Here is a 15,160-nt window from a genome sequence, read left to right on the forward strand (position 1 = left end):
AACCACAGCAAAGTGTCTAATGTTTTCTATTTACTATCTACAATTTGTGAATGTCAGATATGCATGTGATGTCCCACGTGTTCAGATACAGAGTATTGAACATAAACTAATCAATTACTGGTAACACTTTACAATAAGGTTTCATTTGTTAACATTAGTTAACTACATTAGTTAACTTCATTTATTAATTTATTAATCTTAGTTCATGTTATGCATCTCAACATTTACTAATACACATTACTAAAATCAAACGTTGTATCTATTAATATTATTTAATGGACCTGAGCTCAATGAAGAGTAAATGTTCTGAATTTCTGAATCAGTATTTGTTTGACTGTGATAGAAGCTGTGAATAATATTAAAATATCACAGAATATTATAATATATGGAGAGATTACACACACTAAGTCATACACTAAAAATGTCAAAAAAAGCTGACTTTTCATAAGACGCAAAGAAACATTAATCCACATCTTTCTATTCTTTGCAAGAAATGTTATGCTTCCCATAAAACTTGCATGCACCAAAGCAGATGAAAATAAAAGCATGAATACCATAATACAAGTAAACATTAAGGTTGCGGTTATTGCCGATGCCCAAAGCCACTGAATAATTAGTCCATTCCACCACCTACACAAATTTGAATCTCATAATCTTGATGAGGAACCCTCTTGACAGCATGATTCGACTGTGTCTGATCTAACGCTCAAATAATTGTAACAAAGACCTCATAATGACATCAATGTAAGTGATATGAAAGTCATATCAAAACATACCCACTCCATGCACAACTGATCCTAATAGAGAGCCATCAATCATGTAGCATCCTCTTCATGCAGCTGCAACGTGGAGTCAATATACTCACACGCACACACACAAGCGCTTTTCCACACAAACCCAGGGTTACCGGCACCATTCCAAACCCACTGTGCAGTAGAGCTCTGCAGTCTGGCATACCCATAATGCACTGGGGCTTGAAGAGCGCTGAGGGCCAAACAGTATAGCGCTGGAAGCACAGCGTGTTGCAGCCCCAGGGGAGGGCTCAGTGTTAACATTAGCACATAAACCTGAAACTCAATATATTATCACCCACTGCACAGACACTGCGCATGATACGATTAAGACTTTGTGTCGACCACACAAATATAAAGACAGCACATGGCTGTGTAATTGGATCACGGGCTTGCAGTCCAGTAGTGTGCATGTTTGCAGAGAACATGCCAAGTGCAGATGCATAAGAAAAGTAAGCTTGTGTCCCGTTAAATAATATATGTATTAAAAAAAAAAATATATAAAATAATATATGAACAATATATGAACACTGTGAAAAAAAGATTGTAATTTTAATGGTAAAAGACTGCAAAAATGCTGTAAAAATAGGTTAATTGGCAATTTATGATTTATTAAATTTATTTATACTACTAAAGTTTTTATTAGGGGCCAAGCACCCAAGGTGTTATGGCACCTATTGTATTCGTTAGTTTTCCTATTCTTCTTCTTCTTCCACTATGGAAGTCTATGGCAGTCCATAGAACTACTTGTGGGAAAGTTATGAAATGTGGCACACTGACAGAGGACAGTCTCAACATTAACCACAGCAAATTTGGTGTCTCAAACTCAAATTCTCTAGCGCCACCACTTGTCCAAATTTTCACTCATGTTTCGCTAATAACTTTTGAACCGTAAAGTTTAGACACACAATTCTTTTTTTTTCCTCCTCATGCCGAGTCAAGTGGACACCAAAATTAAAAATTCTAGGGGTCAAGATTTTTCACAATTTTTATTAGTTTGAAAAACTTACTTTTTCAAACTTGTTCTAGACAGTTCATTTGATTTTCATAAAAATTAACACAGATCATCTTCAGACAATCCTGGCAAAACGTTATCAAATGCTTTTTGATACACCCATCCGTTCCCAAAAACCATGCAAACGAATTCAACAAAAAGCTCGCCAAATCGGACATGAGGTTATATCTCTCCAACACTTGGTCATATTTAGACCAAACTTGGTGTGTGTTATAACAACCATGACCTGAGGGTACCTGCACAGTTTCAGCACAGAAGAAGATATGAAAAATTTATATTTTTGCATATAACCTCTGAAGGGTTTGCCCAAAAATCATAAAATCTGTCTCATTAGATTCGGTACTGCATGCAGAGTTGAATGATATCCAATTTTCCCATATTGGCCATTTTGGGCATCGGTCATTTTGAATTTTGTACTAAAATGCTGTATTTTATGAACACATTAGTGTAATGTTACAAAACTCAGTATGGGTCATCGGCACGATGCCCTGAAGGAGCCTGCAAAGTTTCAAGCCAAAATCAAATATTCACGTAAATAACTTTGGATTGTGGTTGACATATTTTCACATGAGTCATATCTCCTTAGATTCCCAAATCATTGCTGAGTCCAACGATACCAAACATGGTTGGTTTCGCCTTATGGTTTGTGCAACGTTGTGATTTAGTATTTAAACAACTTTTGCGATATCTTCAAAACCGTTAGTCCGATCAAGATGAAACCACCATAGGAAATTCAGAAACCTAGGTTGTTGGCTATTAAGTGGCAAAAAATGCAATCAAAGTTGGAAATGGGTCATATTTTATGTTCTCATAGATATGTCTATAACTCCAAAACAAAATATTTTTTCACCAAATTTGACACATATGTATGGGCACAATCTGAGGACACACAAAAAAGTGGTGGAATTTGACACCAAACTTTTTATGTGTGACTGTCCCTTCACACTGACTACACCATAACAACTTGATAACGGTGCCAACTATTGTTCAAAAGTGATAAACCAGTAAATCATATTATATTTAGGATTTTTCAGCCATTTTGACTAAAATCATCCTAAAAGCTTTAATTACTTATTGTTGGAGTTGGTCTGATGCCCCATGCTTAGCTCCCCATTTTGCTGTGCTTGGCCCCTTAATTGCTCCTTGCAGCTGTATTTAATATTTGGAATTAGCTTTTATTTTTATACTTTCAGTTTTCATTTTGTAACATTTTTAGTAATTTTGTTATGTGCTTTTGTAATTTTTATTAGTTTTTATTTTATTTCCAGTTAGTAATTTTAGTTCTTCAAATTAAACTAAATGGAAAACTTGGCAACTAACTAAAATAAGTTTTTCATCTAATATTTATATTTTAATTTTATTTAATCTTTATTTCAGTTATCAAAAATGTTTTAACAGTTTTAGTTTTAGTTAATGATAATAACCCTGTTAATAATTCCCATATAATAATTATTTACTATATGGTGAAAAACTGTAATAAATGTAATGGATATTTCATGTAATATTTACAGTAAAATACTGTTAATTATAGTTCACGGAAGCGAAAAAGAAAAAGTCATCTCATAATTTGCAGTGAAAAATGTAAAATGACATTCCTAGAATTCCATGTGTGACACTTCACATGGATGGTTTTCATTGAAATAATGGTTTCTTCTTAGATTTTACTTATCAGTCATGCACATTAGGGCTTTATGTTACATCTTTCTGTTGTGACGAGTCAGAAGCGTGTGGATCCATTTGCAGCTTTTATTAGAATAATCAGACAATACAGGGTCAGATACCGGCAAGGTAGAACAGCAGAGACAAGGCTGAGACAGAGTCGAGTACCAGGCGAGAGATCGGGGCAGGCGGCAAGCAATCAAGGAAAGCTGTTCTAGCGCGGCTGGGACTAGGGGCAATGGATTGGAACTTGATGGTGAGATCGTTGAGGCCACAGTAATCAATGCATGGTCACAGCCCTCCATCCTTTTTCTTGACGAAGAAGAACCCGGCTGAAGCGGGAGAGGTTGAGGGTCGGATGAATCCTTTAGCTAATTCCTCCTCGATGTAGAACGCCTCGGCGAGATCAGAGTACTCTGGGGGCAGGTTCCGATTGTGAACAGGCGGGGAATGTGCATGACTGGACGCTCAGGGAATCTTTGAGAGACAATGATCATGGCATGTAATGTCCCACTGAAGAATCTCTCCCTCTCTCCAAGAGACACGTGGATTATGTGTGAGCAGCCAGGGTAATCCAAGAATAATAGAGTGATTGGGCGAGTGGATGACGTAGAATCGGATGAGTTCCGAGTGCAGGGTTCCTATTTGCAATTTGACTTCTTCAGTGATGCGTAGTACCTTTCCCTGAGAGGGTGGCCATCTAGCGCCTCCACTGCCATGGGAGAGTTACAGGGGGTTAGTTTCAGTTGATGTTGTATAGCGAACTCATATGACACAAAATTACTGGCTTGTATCGCTAGCGTGTGATTGAAGTGTGAGTCAATAGAAAGCCCAGACTCTTTAAAGCTGTTAAGTAAAAGACAGTCAGTGACAAGGACACCTCCTCACATTCCAATTTCTCTCCCAAATATGAACTCATTAATCATAGCAGCTGTCCAAAATGGATTTTAATTTCGCACCAAACACACACCAGCCCCGGCTCCCCTTCGCTCAATGCAGGCAGATTACATTTCACTGTCCTCTTCCTGTCTCTCAGCCTCTCTCTTACGCTCCCTTTATCTCACTCCTTCCTCTGTGTCACCCTTCTCCTTCTCTTTCCTTTTCTTCTCATTTCCCTGTATTATTGTCTTTTGTTATAAATGGTGCTTGGTATATTATTACTTTTCTAAGCAAACGGATGTATTTTTTTTTGTCTGCTGAATATTAAAACATGCAAAAAGATTGTCCATAGTCTTATATACTGTATACACGTTTTTGAAAGAGGTCTCTTATGCTCACCAAGGCTGCATTTAGTTGATCATAAATACAGTAAAACCAGTTAAATGGTCAAATATTATCACAATAAAAAAAAAAATGGTTTTCATTTAAATAAATTATAAAATGTCATTTATTCCTAATATGCAAGGCTGCATATTTAGCAACCATTACTCCAGGCTTCAGTGTCACATGATCCTTCAGAAATCCTTCTAATATGCTGATTTGGTGCTCTTCTTATGTTAAAAATGGTTGTGTTGCTTAATATTGTTTATAATTTCTTCCTCTCCGGGATTCTTTTATGAATAGAAAGTTCAAAAGAACAGTATTATTTATTTAAAATAGATTTTATAAAACAATGTAAGTCTTTACTGTCACTTTTTTTTAATCAATTTAATGCATCATTGCTGAATAAAAGTATTAATTTATCTAAAAAAAACAAATTATCAAAAGTAGTGACTCCAAACTTTTAAACTTTTGTCCTGCAAGAAACCACACGGAACCCTCTTGCAACGTACTAAAAGTGTGCACATTAAGCACAACAATGCCCTGATAACCAATAATTACACCATAACCACCCAATGCTATTGTTCTCAGTCTGTTCCCCCTCGAGGCAATGGCAGAAAACTTTATATCTTTAACATATCTATATATGTATCCATCTAAATGCAAATGTTCCACCCACACTGCATTAAGTGCTATGGGCACAAACTAGTCTTTGTAGTTTTAAAAGACAAAAGAGAGCACAAGCAGATGGATGTGTAGGGGGTGAAAGTACAAGCATGACCAGGAGGCCTACGGTTTTTTATTAAAGTACAACAATTCTGGTGCTCATCTGTCGGATTGTCTGTCTGTCTCTTTCAGTAGAATCTGGCTTCAAAGATGCAGTCTCAATTTGCTTGCTCTCTCTGCAGAGGAAAAATAAGAAATACATTTCTGTTCATGTTTGCTAATGAAACCGAACTTATTCTCATGGTAATACATAATGATTCTCCTATTTCAACTCTTCAGTTTGTATTTTGAATGTGACAATAATAATTCAGATGTAAATTTCACAGCTGAAGCACTTAGAGCGACGCTGTCATGATTTACCTGTTATGTTTCTCGGCACTGGTAAAGACGTACCAATCATGTTTGTGATAACAGGCTAAGCATTCATTTATCTAGATGACTGAGATGATTATTGAGATGACAGGATGGATTTCCATTTGAATGTCAGGTGCCAATCCTTTACTCATATATTTAAACCTTTATATTTTATAGTGCATAAAACGTCCTGAGATACGAATGCAGCTCTTAGGAGGATGTTTTTTTTTTTATTAAAAAAACAAAAACAAAAAAAAAGGAAACGTTTCATTAACTCTACATCTGTGTAACTGCTATTTCTTTAACACAATCAGAAAATACAAACTAAATACATACTAAAAATAATGAGAACACTTTTCAATAAGGTCCAATTGGTTAATATATGTTAATTTATGTTAATGTTAATTTCTATATATACTAATACACTTTTCACATGTAAAGTTCTAGAAATTACCATACACTAGCATTTAAAAGTTTGGGTTCTGTTAAGATTTTTTTTTTTTTTTTTAGATTTGTTCAAAAATACAGCAAAACAATAATTGTTAAACCTTATAACAATTTAAAATATATATATTTTACATAATAATATATATTTTTAAAATTCCAGTGATGGCAAGCAATACTATATTTATAAATGAACACTATCCTAGATTAATAAATGCTGCAAAAATGTGTTTCATTGCTGGTTCATGATTTCTAATGGATTAACAAATTGAGCCTTTTTATAAAGTGCTACCAAGACAATAATCCAAAAATGCAAGTTGGTATCATATCATCCTAAAACAGTTTCCATATGACAGTATGATACATGTAGCATTCACACTGATTGTTAGCTACCAATATCTTGTTTAACAATTTTTTGGACAATCTGCAGCTATGCAAATTTGTTACAAATGAGCCAACACTACTGGTGGCCCTCTAAAGCAGTTGGTTTGTTGCATCTCAGTATGCAAGTCCGGTATCACAGCAATCAGTGTAAACATTCATGCACATTTGGCTTTTACCAATACTAGTTGCATCTTGAATATATAAACCAACATAAATATGAAAAATAAAATGTCTACAACCACCAAAGTACTTTTTGTTAATATGCTAAAACACTTCCCTCTCTTCTCTTTCTAACTGCTTTGCATTATATCCTGCTTTGTGTGTCTCTTCTCTGCTTAAATTGGAAGTGTGTTTTCCATAATTGCTGCTGATGTGTTTAAAGTACAGAAGGAATGTGGCATGCAACAATCATCCTGTGTCAAAGTGCAGGGTCAAGTGAAGATCAAGGCAGCTACGTGTAGGATTCAACATCTCCTGTCACCGAGATTCCATCAATGTTTTAACCTACTACAGCATGTTGTCTCTAACCCTTTATCAGCACACCCCTCCGTAAGTCTCAGAAAATACACCCTACTGTGTGACTAAAGATTCCCCGCAAAAACTCAGCAGACAGCAAAAACAGAATTAAATCAGTAAACGGCTTCTCACCTGTCATTTTCATCCCAGGAAATGCAGGTTTGGTTTGTGGTACCCTGGACAGTGTAAGAGGGCGAGAGGCAGAGAAGGATGTCACCTTGTGATTTTGCCTTGCAAATATGTATCATAAATTCTTCAATTATGGGCACTTTTGCTACCTGAAATCTTAAAATATTAAACTGTTTCACACCATTTTTCATTAAAAACTGTTTTTTTCATGTCCTGGAATAAAGATCTGATTATAGCCATCAGCTTTTAGGCTTTTCAAGTGGTTTTTGATGCTGTGTCCTGTGTGTGATAGTAATGATAAGTGATGTTAATCTTATTTATTTATTTATTTTGCAAAAGAGTTGTAGTCTTGGATTTGCCAACAGTCAATTAAGTTTAAACAAACTTTTTGGGGGAACAAAAAAAGAAGGCAGGATAGTAATGACAGCAGTATTGAGGAAACTGACAATAATAATATTAATAATAATAATAATAATAATAAAAAGTTGTAAACATAAATACTAAATTAATTTAAAATAATTAATGGAATAATAATATTAATAATAAAATTCAAATTAAATTAATAAAAAAAATTTAAAATGTTAACCTTAAATGAAAATCAAAATACTGAAATTTTGGTAAAAGGCTATTAAATTCTTAAAATCAGCAAAAAGTAATTAAAATAAAGTAAAATAAATTAATTAAGTAAAAGTAATAATAAAACAATTAAAAATAATAAACTAAATATATTATAATCTATTCTTTAAAATTAGAATGAATGCTTTTTAATAAAGCATTTTAAAATTAAAAATGAGTGACATAGCCATAGTTTCAATAATATTGCAAAAAGACATTCTGTTTGATGCAACATATGGGTTTAAAGGGCAGACTGACTTACATTGTAAAGGTGTGAGAACTCAATCTCTAGTGGAGTTGAGAGGGAGCTGGGAATGGGTTTGATTGTCACAGAGATCACCTTAGAGTTCAGCACTGTGCTGTTTCTGTGAAAATACAGAGAGGGATGAGAGAAAACATGAGGATGACTGCAAAATACAGAAGGGGAAAGAAGAGAGGAGGTCTTGGCCTTCAAGCTGCAATGTTCCCATGCGACACAGAGAGTAGTACTTCACTTTGTGCTCTGGTAAATGTGCATGTCACACACACAGCAGTCGTTTTTGTCACTTTTTGTGTCACCAGATATCGGTTTCAAAATAACCACAGTCCAGGAAATGAGAGAAAATATTCTTGTTATTCGTTTTCCTCTTGCAGAGTGTGCAAAGTCCCTTTAACAGAAAAGTTCAGCCAAAAATGAAAATGTTGTCATCTTTTCACATGAATCACATGACTCACCGTCATGTCATTCCAAACTTTCTTTTAAGTTACATTTTAAAATATATTAAAATAGAGAAGAGTTATTTTAAATTGTAATAATAATGAGCAAAATGACTGTTTTACTATATTTGTGATCAAATAAATGCAGCTTTGGTGAGCATATAAGAGACTTCTTTCATAAACATTTAAAAATCCCACCGACCCAAACTTTTGAACAGTAATGTATAAATATATATAGCAAGCAAATCATGGTTGTGTGTGACATAACTAAACTTGCAGATATCGCTCACACAAGTATACAGGGATACACATTATTGGCTTGTTGGTTTGAAATGACAAGGTGATATTTCTTGTGCTAATGAAGAGAGCAATGCAGTTGAAATGGCGGGAGTGAGGGGAAAGGGCAGCGCTCCAGCCTCTGTCACACTCACACTGCATCACTGTCAGCAGAACCTCCTGAAACAATACACACACGCTAGCTATATCACTCTAAATCAGGCCAAACCATGTGGCAGACTGGCATGCACTGGCATGCACTGAAAGAGTGAAAGTCTGTAGGGGGGTGCCAGGCGGTGGGCAGAGGCCACCGCTCCAGGGCTGCAGCGGAGGTCCCATGGGCAAGAACACAGTCTGATGGAGGGGGGCCAAGGCTGGGGGTTTCGAGCTCCCTCAGGGTAATCGGGTTTCTATTTGCCCACCCTTACTAATATGCCACAGCCATGATAATGTGAACAGATGAGACCCGAGAGGACATTTATGGACAACTCAAGGTACTAGAGGAATGGACATTGTTAAAAAAAAAGTTTGTAACATTAAAAGAAACACATTTTTTGTTTGTTAATATTTTAAGTCCATACACTGTAAACAAAGCAACTAAACAAAAAAATTATATTATATTAAATTTATACATATATTAAATGTCCTGTATAGAACCTAAGACCAACAGACAAGAGTACCTTAAATCTAAATATATCAAGCTTAAATTTTCACAACAATTCCATTTTTACAGTGCACTGAAAAAAATGGTGTAGGATTTAGAAACATTTTTTTTTCTCATAAATTTCTAGTAAATAGTAAACAATTACAAAGATAAAGCAAACATGTTGAATTAAATGTGAATTTTTGAAAAAGAAAGACTGAAACAGTATTTTCTAGTAAAACTTACTCCAATAACCTGCTTTATTAACTTCCAAAAATGCATTTTTTTACAGTGCATGTTAATTTCATGTTTTTTACTTAATGTTTTAAATATACTTAAGAAAATGTAAATGCACATTTTTTTAATTTACCATTTTTTATTTTAATCATTTTTTATTTATCATAACATGAACAACAATTTCCCATAGCAATAACACAGTTACTCATTTAGATTAACTTAAAGGCACAATATGTATGATTTTTTTATTAAAATATCCAAAAACCACTTGAACAGTGGTGGAAACACCAAAGACACTTTAATATGTTGTGCGTTTGACGACCGCACAGAGTAGCATAATAACAGAACTTTCAAATGATACAACAGCACTGCTTTTTTTCCCCACATACGCACAACCGGAAGGAGCGGAAGCGGTCGACTGTGACATAATAAAAGCTCCGCTGTCTTCGAGCCGTGTGTCATGCTCGTTCAGCGGCCTTGTTTCACTTTGACTGCTTTCAGCCTCACCCTGCTTCATTCTACTACGTTAATAAATCATTAGCTCATCCATGAACATGATTTCTGCCCGAGTCCCGTCGAATTGCATCAGCTGTGGGGATGAAGATGACAACTCCCATGATTCCACACTCAGTCACGGCGTCATCAAACTACGCCTTTGCCCAGGGCTCGACAATAAGGACTGCCCCATGGCCTGGGGCCAGCGTGAAAGACGTTCGGGACAGTAGACGGATTTGTCACTTGCCCGATCGGGCCACTGCAGCGTCTGCACGACATTTTATCATTTGCATGTGTTTTTAAGACTTTAAGAATTAAAAAATTCAAGCGATTAAAAAGCATTTGGGTTCGAAAGACAACTCCTTTCAGTACTCACGCGCTGTGTTCTGTGTGAACAGCGCGCGCACAGACAGCCGCGTCGAGCCGACTGAACTGGCAAATACATACAAAAGTATGTCAAAATACCCGTCCTGGCAAGTAACTTTGTAGCTTTAACAATGATTAAAATATATTGAATTTATACACTGGAGTACATATGCAATTTTTGTTTTATTTCAGACTATCTTCTGTTCCGTGCTTGCACACAAACTGCACTGCAATCATTTTCCCAATGGCCATTTGTGTGGAAATATTACGTTATTATTATACTTAGTCTGTAAACGGCCATTAACAGAGGCCAGAGATGCTGAAGACGGACACAAAGAGGAGAAAATACTGTAGCAGGCAGAACAAGATCACTGTTCACGATGCGCGAAATATAGGACGAAAATCCAAATATTGTATTTTATGAATGTGTTTGAGGGGAACGGAACTGACTGTTTTCAGAAATGGCGTCTTCTTTTCATTTTGTCTCCGTATAATGCATTTAAATGAGTGTTAATACGCGCAGTGCTGCTGTGTTTACAGTGGTAACCAAGGAAACGCTGTAGCGTACCATAAGCGCCGCCTGCTTTCAGAGAGTGAATCTGCGTCTCATTCAGCCCACCTGCTGTTTCTGTTTCATACCGATGTTTTCTGTAGCATTATTTCACATAGCTAAAGTCAGGTTATTCTGGTTTTGCTTCAGATTTTGAAATACAGTCTAATATAAATCAAACATTGCACTTTTTTTTCAGTTCATGATTAAAATGCAGTGGTTGCCTCTAATTTCAAATAGCTATGAAAAATCAAGGTGCAACACAGAGTGAAGAATATGCAAATTATATTTTATATGTGATTTTTCAATTTCTGTACCTGAACATCTACAAACATAAAAACCAAAATTTGAACCACTGGCCCGGCGTTGATCCCTGCTTTGCCTCTGTTAATTTTGAATACGCGCCCTCCAGCGGCGAAAATGACATATTGTGCCTTTAAGTAACCTTTTTAAGTTGTATCAATTTAAAGTCGCGATGAGATGGACATATTAATGGATATTTTCTTCTGTTTTGTGACACACAACCGAGTGTAAAGGATTATTGATAAAGAAAAAATGTAGGGCGTAGTTCTATGGATCAGTTGATGACTGGATGTTGAGATGTAGGTGTTTCACTCAAAAGTGGAGGCTTGAATGTGAATGTGAGCTTGCAGGGGTGGGGTGGTAACGCGGACTGAATGAAATCCTGCATACGTCCCTGGAGAGAAGTCTGTCATTTTTACAGGAAGTTCCAGAAGTGTTTCGTTCTCTGAGAATGTGTTTCATTGGATTCAGTCTGTCAAATTCCTCTCTCACTCATCTCATTCGAAAGCTTCTTTAATATAAAAGCTCATCTCAGTGTGTCCAAAGCTTGACGACCTGTCAATCCAGCGCTGGTGGCATGGCAACAGATCTCCCAGTGGGAAAAGGAATTAAACCTATAATTGCGCCTGATTGGCTCCTGGCGACTCCTGATTAAGTAGCAGCTCTTCTATTAGCATAGTTGCGGGGGTAGGAGCCTCTTAAATGGCCTGTATTGTCGGACATGAACAGTGAACAGCCTACAGCAATCTGCTCTCTAGCGAAGGAGATAAAATCCGTCAAACAAACAAAGATTTGTTATGAACACAGATACTGTTTTTGCTAGAAAAAACAGCAAAGAGACATTAAATTACTCAGAGAGAAAAAAAAGGTAATGGAATGAGTAGCCTAGGCAAGAATCCAGGCATAAGAATGGAATTTACTATGGAATTTAGTGCGGAAGGTCACAGAATTTTGAAATTTTGAAATAATAAATCAAAAGTAAGGATATAAAATGAATCAAATTCTAACTGTGATATGAACATTAGGAATTATTAAACCACAAAACTGCTCACTCTGCATGTTTCTAAGTGAATGAACGGCCATTTCATTTGTAAAAATGATAAAAAACTATTGGCATGTAAAATACACACAGAAAATCTTCATGACAATCAGCCAAAATAAAAGTCTGGTTAACTTCATGAAATAATGATAGAAACATATTACTTCTGAAAGTAAGAATAATAAGAATAAGAAAAAGAACATTCAGTTTAGATTATTATTATTATTATTATTTTTAAGGAATATCGTAATCAAGAGATATTTACATCATACAAGTTTTAATTTATGCAGTAAAGTTCTGATGTTTTAGAACATTTTACTGTGAATTAATTGCTAAATTAGATGTTCTATTGATTACATTTTAAAGGATTAGACTTAAAAAGGATTTAAAAAATAGAATCTGGAAAAAAACTAAAAATGATAATAATAAATGGAATTTTGGAAAAAATAAAATGAATTTCATAGTGTCTTAGATGAACACACAATGCAAGCCAGATTCAAACTTGTGCTTCTCATATGAGCACCAAGGCTCTATGTGTCTGCAGCATGTGTACTACTATTAGTGCTTACACGCAAATATGTGTATAGTTGTGTGAGACTTTGTGTTTCTTACCTGGTTTTCCAGTGACCAGGATGTCTTTAGCCACTCTGACTTTGTCCTCAGAGTTGCGAGCCCAGTCCACCATCCCCCTCCACCCCTTCATGGGGAAAGTGATATCTGCATTTCCTGCGACAGGCCGCTTGTGAATACTCAACACTGGAGGGAGAATCCAGAGGGAACTGTAAGATCCATGGCAACACCAATATCCTGACTCACTGCACAACGATCACATCTCAACTAGAGAAAGTGTCATGCTGTCAGACGACTCCCCCATACAAACTCTCTCAGCTCAAACGCTTTCATTCTCTTATGATCCCAGCCTTCTGCTGCCAGCCATATTCTCTGTACCACTTCAAAACGACAGCATTTTAATCGCTGAAAGAATTTCCAAAACTTGTAAAAGACTCATTTTTATTTATGAAACTCAAAAAATAAATCTGTGTGTAAATCTTTCATAAAGCCATTTGTACTTTTCAAATCAATTTACATACCGATGGTTTTACTTATGATTTATACATAAATTTGCACTGCTTGTGTTTCAAGACTTTTAAACTAACCAAGTAACCAACTAATTCATCTCAGCTTTAGAACTTGTGTTTTACAGGGCTGATATAATTACATGTTAGACATGGTGTTTGTATTCTAACCAAATACAGAGTTTTTTTTTTTTTTGGACACCGTAAGGAATTATATTTCAAATAAATGCTTTTAAATTAAAAAAATATATATTTTGAAGTTTCTATTCATCATAAAATACTGAAAAAGTTAATATCCACAAAAATATTAAGCAGCTCAACTTTTTTCAACATTGATAATCAGAAATGCATACAAATCAGCATATTAGAATGATTTCTGAAGGGTCATGTGACACTGAAGACTCGAGTAATGATGCTGAAAATTCAGCTTAATCATTACAGGAATAAATTACATTTGAAAATATATTAAAGGGGTGGTTCATTGCGATTTCGCTTTTTTAACGTTAGTTAGCAAAAAGAGATGACAATGACAGCCATTTAGAACTACGAGAAAGGGTCATAGGTAATCACCCATAAAGATTTATATACATCACATCCTGAATGGTTAGACATGGCTTTTAAAAGACCTTTCCACAGTACTGGACACCATGCATCAGATGGTTAATTGATTTTCAGTGTAATTTGGTTCATGTTCTCCTGTTCTTTCTTGGGTTTGTAGCTGCAACTTCTAGGCTGCCTTCCCAAACATTCAACCATTTAAGAAGATGACCATCACCCTCTGACATTATTGCAAGGGTGTAAACCAAGTTAAATGTCAGTGGAAACTGACCCAGATTGTCGGTGACCTCATAAGTATCCTGGAAGTCCTTCATGCGGAGACTGATGACGTCCAAAAAGTCCTCCACTAGACGAAAAAGCTCCTTAACGTTGGGCCCCAGCTGCCAGAAAGAAAATCAGGGCTTAATGTTAAAATATTTGTTAGTTCTTCTTTAAATATGTGATTCTGTAAGTGCATTTTAAATGTTATTGTTATAAATATATTTTTCTAAAAATAACGGCTGCTGCTGCTGCACAAGCTTAATGATATCCTTCCTTCAGAATGCAAACTGAAGCTTGCGTTAAGACATAAATTGTAAACTAACTAATGATCTAACTAAACAGCAGGAGACAGGGACTACAACAAGTTACTTCCCGGGTTTGTGATACAGATAAACCCCGCCCTCGGGAAAAGGCAGCAAAGGGGGGCGAGGCCTGCGCTGCTTTAGAGAAGAGGAAGAGAAAACTAAGATGTGCAGCGAAGAGAAGAGAATTGGCCAATTAATCACCTTTAAAACCAGCTGAACCTTGCATAATTACTAAATGAAAGAGAGTGAGAAGATGCCGAAATTAAAAGAGGGAATGAGAGAATGATGAATGAGTGAGTAGAAGAATGAATGAGTGAATAAATGAATGACAGAGACATGGAGAGAGAGAGAGAGAGAGAGAGAGAGAGAGAGAGAGAGAACAAGATCAGCCCGTTTCTCAGAGAAGGGACAGTGCGTTGTGGAATAAAGGTAAATTATGTGAAAAATAATGTGTTTTTTTAA

At 35.8% G+C, this 15,160-nt stretch overlaps 1 protein-coding gene across 1 annotated transcript in view; it reads right to left on the reverse strand.

Annotated features, from left to right (window-relative positions):
• Nucleotides 1-15,160, reverse strand: part of LOC107756055 (brain-specific angiogenesis inhibitor 1-like) — a 101,576-nt gene that overhangs the window by 34,122 nt on the left and 52,294 nt on the right. Inside the window, exons 12-16 of the mRNA XM_016573035.1 lie at nucleotides 14,404-14,512; nucleotides 13,111-13,254; nucleotides 9,021-9,045; nucleotides 8,156-8,258; nucleotides 7,282-7,325 (exon numbers count right to left, since the gene is read on the reverse strand). Coding sequence (XP_016428521.1) covers nucleotides 7,282-7,325; nucleotides 8,156-8,258; nucleotides 9,021-9,045; nucleotides 13,111-13,254; nucleotides 14,404-14,512 — 425 coding nt within the window. The remainder of the gene's footprint in view (nucleotides 1-7,281; nucleotides 7,326-8,155; nucleotides 8,259-9,020; nucleotides 9,046-13,110; nucleotides 13,255-14,403; nucleotides 14,513-15,160) is intronic.

Source organism: Sinocyclocheilus rhinocerous, unplaced genomic scaffold, assembly GCF_001515625.1.
Source record: "Sinocyclocheilus rhinocerous isolate Xijiao unplaced genomic scaffold, SAMN03320098_v1.1 scaffold11, whole genome shotgun sequence".
Lineage (NCBI taxonomy): Eukaryota > Metazoa > Chordata > Actinopteri > Cypriniformes > Cyprinidae > Sinocyclocheilus > Sinocyclocheilus rhinocerous.